We start from the raw sequence: 13180 nt of genomic DNA, 5'->3' as shown, positions 1-13180 counted from the left end.
TGTTCTCCCCACATTTTTCTACATATTACAAAATTGCACATACTGGTGAGCTATGGTCAGAGGAGCTGCAAACAGGGACACCCACCTACCAGCAGAAACAGCACTCCATCTTTCCCTGGGTACCATTTCGTCCCCTCTTTTTAACTAAACTGTGCTAGTTATTATAAGTTTAAAATCTAGCAATTAATGAAAGCTTGAATATACGTGACAATCATATCATCAATGTGCTATAGTGATTCGAGTTTTGAAGAGGGTTCAGGAGACCCAGGTTCAAGTCCCCACACAGCCACGAATGTCACTGGGTGGCTTTGGGTCAATATAACACCTCAGCCCAATCTTTCTCGCACGGTGGTTGTTCTGAGGATAAAACAGAGAGTAGGAGACGTTGTAAGCTGCCTTTGGTTTCTTGCTACAGAAAAAAGGCAGGATATGTATGTAATGTAAACATAGTAGTAGTAAACATAGCATGATAAAATAAACATTTCTGCATATAATAAAGCAAAATCTCTTTTTTGCATTTTGTGGAATAACTCAGAAAATTCTTAGTGCTGATAGCTTGCCGCCTACCTCACGCTAAGAGAAAAGGTGTTTTTTGAGAGGTATTCATTCCCTTTCCAGCACTGGGGATTTTGCAGCTATTATCCTTCATAATCTGTCTGACCATTACTAGAGGACAACTGGGTTTTAAACAAGAGGCCCCAGTGTCCTAAACTTTTCCATGACTCAGTTTTGTAGTCACACCTATTTTCATGAAGGAAATGCCGTACTAAGAATGTAATCCTAAGATACGTAGCCTCAACCCTCTCAACTTTCGGTTACTGAAAGTGACATAAAGCAGGTGGTATCCTGTGAGAAGCAGAAAATGATGATTGACTTCCATTAACAGGGTGCAAATATGTAGGCTGGCTAACACTCCAAGAGTGCATCCTACCACAGAGTACGTATGTGTGTACATGGGTATATGCCACCCCTCCCTTCATAAGAGCAGCATCAGCACAGCTTTTAGAAATTCTAGGGATAATATATGAGAAGCCCTCTTTTTTATTACATCCCATTGTAAGTAGGGAATTTCAAGTAAAAGTTTACATTGCTGTCCAAATTCTCAGACACTATGAAAACTTTGTGCAAAATGCATGCTTCTGAGTAGATACTATTTTAGGAAAAAAGTAAAATAGAGCTAATTTTTATGTTAGCACAACCTTGAGTTATATGTCTGATATACAAATTATTTTCAGAGTAAATTCGCAGCATTGGCATTGTATTTTTGCCATCACTTGTTTTCAGATCTATTTCTCCGTCCAGTACATTTTCTGGGTGTTGTTCATGGAACACAGTCTAAGATGCTTTCCCTCACTTACAGTGTTTCTGTAACAGGAATTTTGTGGCAAGGGAGAATGCAGTCCTATCTGTAAACACACCCATTTTGATGGAAGAACTAGAGATGTGCTGAAAAACTGAGGGCAGCTAAGGTGAAAGTGAGGTAGAAAATAGGACAATCTTTACTCATTTTGTCAAATGTGCCTACATAGTGATACTGCTTTTTGTGATCAGCAAACTAAGTTTCTCAGAACAATGTTTCCAGCATCCATGTGATTTCTTGTGCCATATGACTTAATGAGGGTGGTGTATATTAGGGACAGGTAAAACAAGCTCCTGGGTAGTATCCAACACATCATGTTTTAGCCTTTTCTCTTTTATAGCATTTCCAGATTTTATGCAGGTTGTATTATCCCCCAGTATATAGACTCCAGTATTTAAATATTTTATACTATTATAACTATTATTTATATGTGTCTCATCTCTTTATTTCATTTTAGGACCGTCGGATAGAAGAGTTAACTGTTTTGTTAAGTCAATACCGAAGGGTGAAAGAGATCATGATAGCAGTTCAAGGTATAATTAGTGGATATTGCATGGGAAGGACAGTCTTCCAAAATTCTATGATCTACTTTAATGAACTGTTTTATTTAATACTCAAAATAAGGTCAGGAGATGAAATGGTCCAAGAGCCAGAGTCAAAATACTTAAGGTTCAAAAGGTTTTACTATCTGGATTTCTTACAAAAGTTGTGGAATCTCTAAAACTGTTGCCTGAGCAAGAATACGCAGCAGCATTTAGGGGATGGGACCTCTCCCGAACCCCTTTTCAGGTACAGTCATTATGTTGTAAGGTATGTGGATAAACGAGCAGCATCTCTTGAGCAAATGTCCACTCTGACTGGCTACAAAGTACTATACAGAGAGAAAAGCGTTTTCAATGGTCCTGTTTTTGAAGAAACTAAACCCTAAATGCTCCAGTGATCACTCATAAGACCACAATTTTGCAGATGCCACAACTCTTATGAATAATTGGTATTTACTTGTTTTACTGTAGCATTTAATATATGGCTCTTACTGCAGTTCTTAAATACTGGATGCCCAGTAATTTGGGGTTTTAGTAGAGCTAATAAATGGAAAGACTCTGCATTGATCATTTAATAGCATATTGAGCAAGTAGGGCTTGAGTACATGACCAAGAACATTCAAGTTTATCCAGTTAACCATATCTTTACGATGTGTACAGAAGACTGAGACGTTAGTCTATGCAAATATCCCATTACCTTTACTTCCTTGGATTGTGTATTGAGGTATCCTGCCCATGCGGCATGCAAAGACTTGCGATATGGGATTGTAGAGGATGCTTTGTCAGGCCAATGTCTTTGGCCCATGTGCCTTCCCCTTTTTCTTGACTTAAATAATAGCTTATAGCTTACACTGGCTATAAGCTGGATCAGGCCAACATAAGCTGGATCAGGCCAAAGGTCCTTCTAGTCCTTCATTCCATACACCAGTGGCAAAGCAGCTGACCAAAGGATCCCTCAAGCAGGATGGCTGCAAGACCTCCTCCTGCTCAAGCTCCTCAGCAACTGGCGTGTGCAGCCATGCCAGCGCTGGTAAAGGAGGCAGCACATAGCCGGCAAGGCTAGCGGCCACTGTTAGCTGCCGCCCCCATTTATGGGACCTCTCTGCAATATTTTTCAGACAATAAATAATGAACTTTCTTACTGGAAAACACTCTTTGCAGTGTCAAAAGCCGTTCTGACACATACAAGTGGCAACTGAGCTGACTGTAAGATATGTGTGATGTGCCTGCCTGTCTTACATTAGCATGGCATCTTTGTCCAGTGACTCCCTATTTTCCTGCAAAGATGGTGTATTGTAAAGTGATACATCTGATGTTTTTCAGATCAAAAAACCTATTTCTGTACGCTCAAAAATGAGCCTAGAGAGGGCATTGAGATAGTTCCAATGTTCCTGAAAGTCACTGCCCTGAAATAAATGTTCCTTAGTTTGCTGAAGTTGGATCAGGGCCATGTAACCCTGTGCCCTAGCCCTTACTGCAGTCTTGAATTACATTCCTCCTGTGTCCTGCTTCATCTTCGCTGCATTGTTTCTTTCAGGTGACCACACATAGGTAGAACAGCCTGCTCATCACGACCATAGTTCTAGGCATACTGAGCTTAGTGGTCTGACTTGATATATGGCAGCTGTTCCTAGGCAGGCGTGCTTGCATATCTTCCCTAATTTCCATGGGATTCACCAAAGCAGACAGAGTTAATTTATTCTACTAAAGCGTAGCCATATCTCACGTTATTTGTCCTTAATTGGTCATGCCACTTTCCATCATTCTAAAGAATTATTAAAGTCAAATAAAGGTTGTCTGCTAAAATATCTTTCCTTGCCTAACTAGACAACCACATGATACATCCTACTTCCTGTCTACATTTAGAATAACTAAGCCAAGAAGATAAGTGAACGCAAAGACAAGCAATTAAACAAAAAATGGGCTTAAAGGATGGGAGTTTGCATCCTCTGAACACACATTTGACCCTCACACTTCATCCAGTGGTACTTCCAATTCCAACACAGGCTGCTCCTTTACAGTTCAAAGGATCTGAGAGTGGACGCATGGAGTGGAATGGGTTTTCAGGGGCAGATTCCATTCCTTTCACTCTTTTTCTTTCATGAGCTCTTCACCATTATGACTAAGTAGGTTTCAATATTCTCATTATTTTTACTAAGATGTGTTATTTGCTGAGATCATACAACATGGGTTGGAACTTCAGAAGCTATCATAAATCATCAGGTTTCTTTCATTCCATAATTATTAGGCCAGTGCTTGTTCTTCTTTAGATTTTCTTAAATAAAGAGTCTAAGCAAAAATTGCTTTACCTTTTTCCAAGCTATGCAAACAGATATATGAAAAGCTGGAAGTAATTTTCCTGTTTTGTAACCAAGCCTGCATTTTTTAGCCTAATATGTGAAATTGATGGCATTAGGTAATACTTTATTCAACAAAGTTATATTTTCCAGTGACACAATGTAACTTGAAAGCTCTCTCTTGCCATAGAATGCCACAGTGACCCAGTTTGCTCTAATTAAGTACAGAACATTTGGCTAATATGAGTAGCATGTTCTTTATAGAACACTGAGAAAAATAAGTTTACAAGATTACATTTCTCACCTCTCTACGCATCCTCTAGAATTAAGAACTTGACCACAACTCTTATTGTCCAATAATGCCAAGAAGAAAGTTTTAATTGAAAAATGATGGAAATTATAAGCTAGCCCACTCTTGAGATAAATTGCATATGCCAAAATGTATGCTGTCTAGTGATTGGAACGGTGACACAGTGACCCTCAGGCACAAATATTCTGGGCCCTTTTTCCCTTACAAGCTTTGTTTAAAAATAAACCTAAGGTGCAATCCTGTGCAAGTTAAAACAGACAAAGGGACTATAACTCCCAGTATGCCCCAGTCAGCTGTGCTGGGATTTGTATACGTTTGTCTGTTTAAACTTGCATAGGATTGCACCCTTAATAACATTTTTCCTTCTTTTCTTCTTTCTTTCTAACATTTGTATGCTACCTGGTTTTGCAAATATTCTCCAATTTGGACAGAAACTGCTAAGATTTTCCTTCTGGAAATAAAAACTGGGGTAGTTTTCCCTTTCCCTGCAAGGGGGTTGGGTCTCTCGAGTTTTTAAAGCTGCATTTTGTTTCTTGTGTTGTACCAAAGGTTACTTTATATCCTGGATTTTCAAAACAATGAGAGGAAAAATGTTATAGACTGACTTTTCTTCTGATTAGGGATTATTAGATAAATCTGTGGATTATCTGTGCTTTCAAAAGGCAAAAGTATTGAGATTATTGTAATATTCACATCTATTTTGTTTAATTACTAGAGAGTTGGTAGACCAGCTCTCAAAATTTAATCCTAAAAGTCTTTTTCTTGTGAAGGAAGAATGAATAATTTATCAAGTTAGCAGTATTCTGTCTGTAAGTTCCCAAAGCCTTACTTTTAACTTAACAACATTTACAGGAACTGGTTCTGCTCCAGTTACCTTCTGTCTACAAAGGTGTTTGGAAATTTTAGGTGACTCACAAAATCATGATATGATTTTTGGATATAAGCTTTATTTTTCACTAGAACTTGCTGTGGTTGATTTGCTCCACATTGTAGACTGCTTCTCTGAGTTATTTCTCACTCTCTTTAGGGGCTGAAAGATCCCAAAGAGAAGAGGAGTTAGCAATGTGCTTGTATATCAAATTGTATCTGGGTGGTTGTGTTACAGAAAGCCACAAATATGACTGACTGGTTTTATGAGTAATACGGAAATATATTTAGGATCATGATGAATTTTTCCTTGCATTTTTTATTTTCTTTTAAATATTTCATCTATAAGCAGTTCTAAATCCCAATATCTCATCCTGTTTGTAGAAAGAAATCATCTAGACATGCATAGAAAATGACACAGGGATTTATGAATACTTACTGCACTTCATTGGCTTTGCCTGCTGCATTCTTTCTATATTGTAAAACATATTTATATGCCTAAATATGTTTTGGCTCCGGGTGCATTAAGGGTTTAGCCATGCAATTTAGCCATGCAATTTTTGATGTCAACCTTTCCAGGTACATCAGAAAGAGTTTTATCTGGAAGCTGTGAAGATGATTTCGAAGCAACTTTACGAAAATGGAACCCTATGAATAAACCAGAGGTTGGTTAGTTCATTATTCCTTTTCTCAATTTACAGCGGAGATCCTGGTTTTTATGTTCCTCAGGTAAATAAACCCATGCTTAAATGTTTTATGCAGGTACCTCAAGGGGAATTGAGCCAACCCATGTTGCCCCTGCTGCCACAGAAAGGACTGGAAAACAGGTAAAAACATACAATAACTTTTTTTTTTGCTTTGAATAATCTGTCCGTGTTATGCAGCTTTATTTGCAAATGTTTTTGTGCTTACTTTGAAATGAAACTCAGAGCATATATTGATTTTCAGTGTGCCTAAAATAATTCACTTTCAAATTCTGTGTCTCTTTATCATTATGTTTAACAGTGGAAGCTCTCCAGTTCCTTCAAATAACCTCTTTTCAATAAATGGGGAAAGCCTGGAGCTCCGAAATAGGTAAGAATACCAATGCTGCAAAACTTCTCAGTCAGATCCTCCAAGGCATGGTTAATACGCATCATTTGTGGTTTTCTCCCAAGATAAGCCATCTGTTGCTACATTTGAAAGGACATTGGGAATTGCATTACACCCAAAGAGTACAAAATCTTTGCTACCCATAAACCAAATGAGACTTTCCTTCAAAGGATGCCAATACATAGGTCAAAATTCCATGTTGAGCATTTAGTTTGACACATTAGCTGTTGTGGTTAACATTTCTGTTTTACTTCCTATTGGCAAACAAATCACCTCTGTCTGAAAGCCATTTGGGAGGTAAGAAAAAGATTATCTCATATCCAGTAGAAAACCAGCATTCTTATGCCTCTCAGGCCTGAAGTACATATGATGTAGGTCACAGGAAATATCTTTACTAGTGTAAACATTCTCACACATACCATTGCATTTAAAAACACCATGTTAACTAGCCAATTTGCATGTAACATTTTAACTACACCAGCTGTGCTGTCACCCAGTCTACTGACCACCAGCGTGTTTAGCAAGCCAGACTAACAAATTGCACATGGTAGGTGCTTTTAATTGATTGTGTATATATGAGATGCTTATACGGGTGGGCACTTCACCTGTGGCCCTCCCATGTACAAGCAGGATCTTAATGCTACAAGCTGTGGTAAGAGAAGGTATCTGAAATACCAGTTGGTTCAGTTTTCTAGCTTCTTCTTGTGTGTGCGTGTGTCTTGGGCATGTGTGCTTATATTAATTACTGCCTTTATCCTTCTAAGGGTACCACAGAAAAAAATCTCAAGTAGTCTAGAAGACTTGCAAACCGAATCCCTGGAAAAGGTTGGCTCAAGTCACTTTTCAATAATAAATACATATTGCACATTTCATTTTTTTGCTTGAATTTAGATCAAATAAATTAAAGATGTGCATTACAGGCCACCCCAGTCTATATTCTGCTACACCACTTACAACTAAGGGAAACTCAGCTGTATGTATTCTGACCAGCATATCAGTGTAATGCAAGTCAGGATCTTAATGGCTTAGCAGATTGTACATATTAATTCAATTTGGAAGAGATATAATGGTGCAATATAGTATTCAGAGGGCATGTGGTTAACCTCACAATGTCTTCCACTGTTCCACTGTTTCTCCAGCATGTTTTCTGTGGGCTTTTTCATTTTGGTCTGTTTTGTAGTATTGTGTGTGGAAGATGAACCAAGGACTAACTTCTCTAGTTTTTCTCCAATTCAAAGGTCTATTTTCTCCTTACTCTGTGTATTTTGTGGATGGAGAAGCACAGCACATTTGCTTGTACTTTAAGTGTCACTCTGAGAATTATATAGTGCTGCAGCTGTTGAATGTTAGGCTAGCTTAGCATATTCGAATTCATGCAAACACATGAATTTGAAGAACGGGTAGCTCCCAAGCAGAAAAGGTGAAGGTTTTCTCAAATGTATGAAGCTTATACTCTTGAGCCAGTTGGCAGCCCTAGACCAAAATTATGGTGCAAAGATGCTGTCAGCATAGTTACTGACATGAACCATTTACATATGGCTAAGTGAAAATATTTTATTTACATTTTATAACCCTTGGATTCCATCTTTGTGAGATAATCTATAAAGGTGGTTAAGTGTCCCTTAATGGCCGCTTGCCTGTTGTTACTGACCCTTCCCTGTCGTGCACAGGGAGGTGCTCATTCCTGTATGGCCAGTAGCCTTGTCAGTCCTGCGCTTGGAGACTGTGCGCACTGCAGAAACTTGTAACAATTTGCAAGGGGTCCTCTGCAGAGAAAGGGTTGAATGGCAGTTTTATGTCCCAGAACTTGAAGGCGTTTGGCTGGATCCAATACATTGTCAGTAAAAGTCACTGCCAAAAATTCAGTGCACTTCAGTAGAATATGTTTTTGACTTAAATGTATACACTGAATGAATGAGAGGCTCACCTGAATATTGGTGAATATTGTCACTGTGGCTAGAGGAGAAAATAAACCTGCTATTGCTCATGCAGAGCATCACTAGAGATCAGACTAAAAAAAATCACTTTATGTTTACACTAACATTTTGTTTGTTACTTTCTCTCCCTCACACTATGAAATTGTCCTTCCTGCAACTTCATAGCATGTAGATGGGAAACCAGTAGAACGTGATATAGCACAAGAGGTATATTAATTCCATTTTAACATTTCCATTCTGAAAATCATTATTTTTATGGTGCGGTTATTTTTGTTCTCTTTGTTTTCTCATGAATGTATGTCTGTGTGTGATTCACATGCTGGTGGTTTGAGCAAACTAGTTAAGACTTCAGTTTTAGCTCTTTGTAATGGAGATAATAACTTATGTTTAGACTTGAAAGAAATAGAGTGATGATTCATAGAAAAGGGGAAACTGGATGAAGGCTTGTCAAACTACTAGCATGATTATCAAGACTTCATTCCTGCATTTCCCACTCTGTAGAATGAGAGAGTTGGTGATATTTATGGTATTTAATGATATCAATAGTGATTCCAAAAGAGGCATGGAAGGATAAACCAATATAGAACAGCTAGCCCACATGCTGTTTGTGGCATGCAAAAACGGTTCTGACACATGATCATTCTGATTTTTGCATTTGTCAAATCCTGCTCACTCATACCTCCAATCCCTTCTTTCAGAACAAGGCTGCATCTTGCCTTCTTAAATCACTTTCATTGTCCCTGCTTAATCATACCAAGCAGCCACAATTACCGCTATCGATCTGAATGCTTGAGCAAAGTGGCTCAGTTCCCTGAATATCTTCAGACATAAATTGGGGCGTATAATGAGGAAGCCTAATGCCACTGTGGGGAACTTGCCTTTTGTTCAGACATCAATATATTTGAGAAGATAAAGCTTGCAAATGCTTCTTACCAAAATGAATGCAGTGAAGTTTAGAAATATTATCAAGTTGAACATTTATTTGTTTGTTCATTTACTTATTTGTTTACGACAGAATAAGTCCTTTGTGAAAAGCAGTAAGTACCAAACCTTGCCTGGGAAGCTTCTTCGGCCAACACACAATGGTGATAATGGGATATACAATACACCTGCTTCTCCGCATATGTGTCGTGTTAATGGCAGTGAGGACAACGGCATACAAAGCCTGAGTATGTACTTCAAGGAGAACAAATTAACTGTGTAAATAAAGCATGCCTAGGTGTGATACACAATTTAGGTTGTGGTTGGTTAATCAGTGGATTAAAGGGGGAATCCTACATAGTGTCACCTGCATGGCTTTGTAAGTGAATTTTCTGATCCCCTGGACTTCAGGACAATTAGCTGGGTATATGGGATTTTCTATAAAGCCCCTGCAAAAACTAGAACCTGACAATTGCAGGAAGAGCTAAAATTCCATGGCTGTAATGTCCTGTGCGCATGACTCACTGTCAGAGTGAGTCAGTGGGTGCCATGCTTGAGAAAGCTCTGCAAAAGGGGCCCAGTTCTCAAATTCCCTTGGAACAAAACTCCACTAAATGCCAGCGCAACTTTAGATAATACACTTTTCACATCCCTCTGGGAAGTTATTGCTTCACTGTGTTTTAATTTCGATGCTCCACTGTCATACGTAGTTGTAACCCAATGCCTTTTTGTGTTCCTGAACACAATCTGGGGGATGCAATTGCTAGTTATCCTGAATGGTGCAAATTTTGCTGCCACCCATGAACAGGCCGCCAAGTTCAGTGTTGTGATTCCTAGAAGAAGTAGGCTAAATACCCAGGGAGGTAGCATATATCTGCTGTTTTATTGCAGCTTTGAGAGACCCACTTGAAGGCACAGACCTCTAGAAATAATAAACAGAGCTTTCAAAATGCCTAGACTCTCCTGGGAAAAGCAGAACTCTCTGACCTCGCTTTATAAATAAAGCTGATAGCTAAGCCTCAAGAATCAACACGATAGGTTTAAAACACATTCATCCAGACACACACACACACACACAGAATATTTTACTGGGATTTGTTTCCACTGAAGAGAGAAATGCAACAGTATTTTTTTTCTTTTTACAGGCTAGTGTTTGACTGTTTCATATGAAAGGAGGTTTTATAGAAATTATATAATGCATTGTGAAACCTTTCTAGAATTTACTGCTTTCAGTGTAGAACACTTGCTCTTTGAGGGTTTAGCATGCCCCTGAATATTTAGTTTCATCTGCTTCCTTACTTTGCTTCCTGTCAATTCTTTAGTTCCTGCCTTTGGGTGTTTCTTTGCTTTTCTGTAACTTTGTTTTGCTTGAATTTTCCATCGTCTTTGCTTCTTCATATGGCTTTCTGGTTCTTGGAATGATTGAAGATCGCATCAGGAGTGTCAGTGCACCAATATTAGGTACCGTATGCCTAGTCAATGTGCAGCTTTTATGCTAGCATGAATTTTGAATTTTTCCCCTGTATTTCTTAATTGAAAATGCAAATCCCAGAGAGTGGACAACTTAAAGCTTGATTTTTTATTATGAAAGAAAAAGCCAGGGGCTTTTTCCCCCTAGTAGAGTAAGATTGCAATCCTATGATCCTTGGCAGGCTGGCCCAGGGACAACAAGATAGAGCAGATTTCCCCCTCAGGATGGGGGAAGACAGAAGAAAGTTTACAGTGACTTCCTCCCCAAAGTTGAATCTCCATCCTAGGGGAGAGGAGTGGGGAAGGAAGAGGTCTCTTGTGGGGTTAGGGCTATGACTCTGCAGTTCTCCCAAACCCCAACCACTTCTGCAGCATGGTGAATCATTTAAACCAAAACTCAAACAAACCGGTGGGGGAGGATATTTTTTAAAGGCTTCCGCACTTTTTTCTGCCCTGCTGGCAAGAGACCAGCTGAGCTTTGCATAGTTCAGAGGCTCCAGTATTAGCATGCTGAAACAAAGTGCACAGGATCGCTCATAAGGTGAAATATAGGTGAACAGCATCAGATTTTGAACACTGAACTAGTCTATGGAAAATACAGAGTCCAGCTGGCATTGATGTGGTGTAACTGAGACCTCCATCTAATATATACACAGGCAAAACTTTTATATTGAGAAGAAGAAAGCAAATCGTTCCTCACTTTTGTCATTCAATTATGCAAAAAAGAAAACAGTTCCAAAGAAATAGGTTTTGCTAAAAAATTTTGTACAGTGACTGTCATGGAGTCTTAGAGCTCCAACACAATAGACAGTTTTGACAATCTTTCTGTATTCATGACACAAGTCCACAGTTTCTGGTAAATTTGCCCAAAAGATGTTTGGACAGTTAATAGAATTTGTACAGCGTATAAATTGCAAATGATACATAGAAACTTATTTCAAGAACATTGTCCAGTAAATTGTGACTTGCTTAAACTTGTGTGGTCTAACATACATCAGGGTTATTTTGGGAGGCGATGTATTTGCTTTGCTTTTTTATTTTACAGAACCAGGGCTTTCTAGATAACCTCAGTGGCATTTCTAAATTGCAGGAGACTCTGGCAATATGGACAGTGCCGTTCCTTCAGAGGACCTTTCACCCTTGTCGTCTGGAACTGAATCGGGTGCACAGTCTCCATTATCTCCAGAAAGTAAAAGAAGTCCAAAAGGCATCAAGAAAATATGGGGAAAGTAAGGGATTTTTCGGAGCTTTCAACGCTTGCTTTTTTACACATTGGACATTATTAAATTTCTGATGTTTAAAGGTTCTTACATGTTTATGTAAAAACTGTATCTTGCATTTTAATACCTGATGGCTTTTTATTTTTAATCTCTCCAAAAAGAATACGCAGGACTCAGTCCGGGAATTTCCCTGGAGATGATCTGGGCTTGGCTGAATTTCGAAGAGGCGGCCTCCGAGCTACAGCTGGACCTAGGCTGTCTCGGTCAAAGGATACCAAGGGGCAAAAGAAGTAAATGTCAAGTGCTGTGGCATTATTAAATGTTGCTGTGTCATTATTAGATGTTGTACAGTACAATGCCCTGTGATGGTTTAGTAACTGTTGTCCAGTGAACTCTGCTATCTAGGTTGCAGCTGTGCAGCGTTTCCTCTTTCTATCATTAGTAAAGTACTAGTAATAGCCTATCTGCAGTTGCATGGGATAGTTTGAGCTACTTGGGGCTTTTGATCAGCTTTAATTTCCTATTATCACATAGCCTGTTGTCTGGTGAGACTTATCTGTCGCAAGGACACTTGATAGCCATGTTCAAGGCAGGATTCGATTTTGCCACCTCTTCTCTCTGTGCTGCATCCCATTAATTTGTCCCGTAGCAAGTTACTAAGGAGAAAATGAACGTGTCTCTATTTGCATAGCATTGTCACCTCCAGGAGCTGACAAATTCCATGCATTTAGAACAAGAATAATGTGTGTAGCAATGTGGCCTTGTCACTGCTGTGTTGTAAACTTCACCACTTCGGGACACTTCCCCAACCGCCACTTCAACTGTATGTCCTTATTAGACTTCCATTTCTTGGTCATGCTAGTAGAAGGAGACCCACAGAGGAATTTTTGAATGGACTTTGCCAGTGCTTGCTTTCCTTTCAGTGATTAATAATCCAACTCTAACAGTGCTCAAAGACGTATGTTGCATATAGCTATTCAATATTTCACTCTCATTGTGAATAAATACAGATCTGACAGGCAAACATGCTTTGTAGACCCTTTGTGTATAAGACCCTGGGCCCAAGGGTCAGTCATCTCTGTGCCCAAGCAAGCTGTGAAGGAGCCCAGCCCATCGCCTCAGGAGGAAGAGGAGGGTGCTCTTTTCCACCAACCCCTGCTTCTG

The 13180-nt window shown here is 39.2% G+C and overlaps 1 protein-coding gene across 13 annotated transcripts in view; it reads left to right on the top strand.

Annotated features, from left to right (window-relative positions):
* The window catches only part of PPFIBP2 (PPFIA binding protein 2), a 129342-nt gene that overhangs the window by 99767 nt on the left and 16395 nt on the right, over positions 1–13180 (top strand). For 9 of the 13 annotated variants that reach the window (XM_044425577.1, XM_044425584.1, XM_044425581.1 and 6 more), the window contains 10 exons: positions 1818–1893; positions 5956–6041; positions 6139–6203; positions 6382–6450; positions 7233–7293; positions 8571–8612; positions 9421–9574; positions 10755–10787; positions 11887–12025; positions 12178–12306. In XM_044425577.1, the coding sequence (XP_044281512.1) occupies positions 1818–1893; positions 5956–6041; positions 6139–6203; positions 6382–6450; positions 7233–7293; positions 8571–8612; positions 9421–9574; positions 10755–10787; positions 11887–12025; positions 12178–12306 (854 nt within the window). The remainder of the gene's footprint in view (positions 1–1817; positions 1894–5955; positions 6042–6138; positions 6204–6381; positions 6451–7232; positions 7294–8570; positions 8613–9420; positions 9575–10754; positions 10788–11886; positions 12026–12177; positions 12307–13180) is intronic. The other 4 variants (XM_044425579.1, XM_044425580.1, XM_044425576.1 and 1 more) reach the window with 4 other exon arrangements.

The sequence above is a fragment of the Varanus komodoensis genome, unplaced genomic scaffold (assembly GCF_004798865.1).
Source record: "Varanus komodoensis strain SLA01 unplaced genomic scaffold, ASM479886v1 scaffold16, whole genome shotgun sequence".
In the NCBI taxonomy this organism is placed as follows: domain Eukaryota; kingdom Metazoa; phylum Chordata; class Lepidosauria; order Squamata; family Varanidae; genus Varanus; species Varanus komodoensis.
Note: the sequence above shows the minus strand (reverse complement) of the source record. Positions and strands in the feature narration are given on the sequence as shown.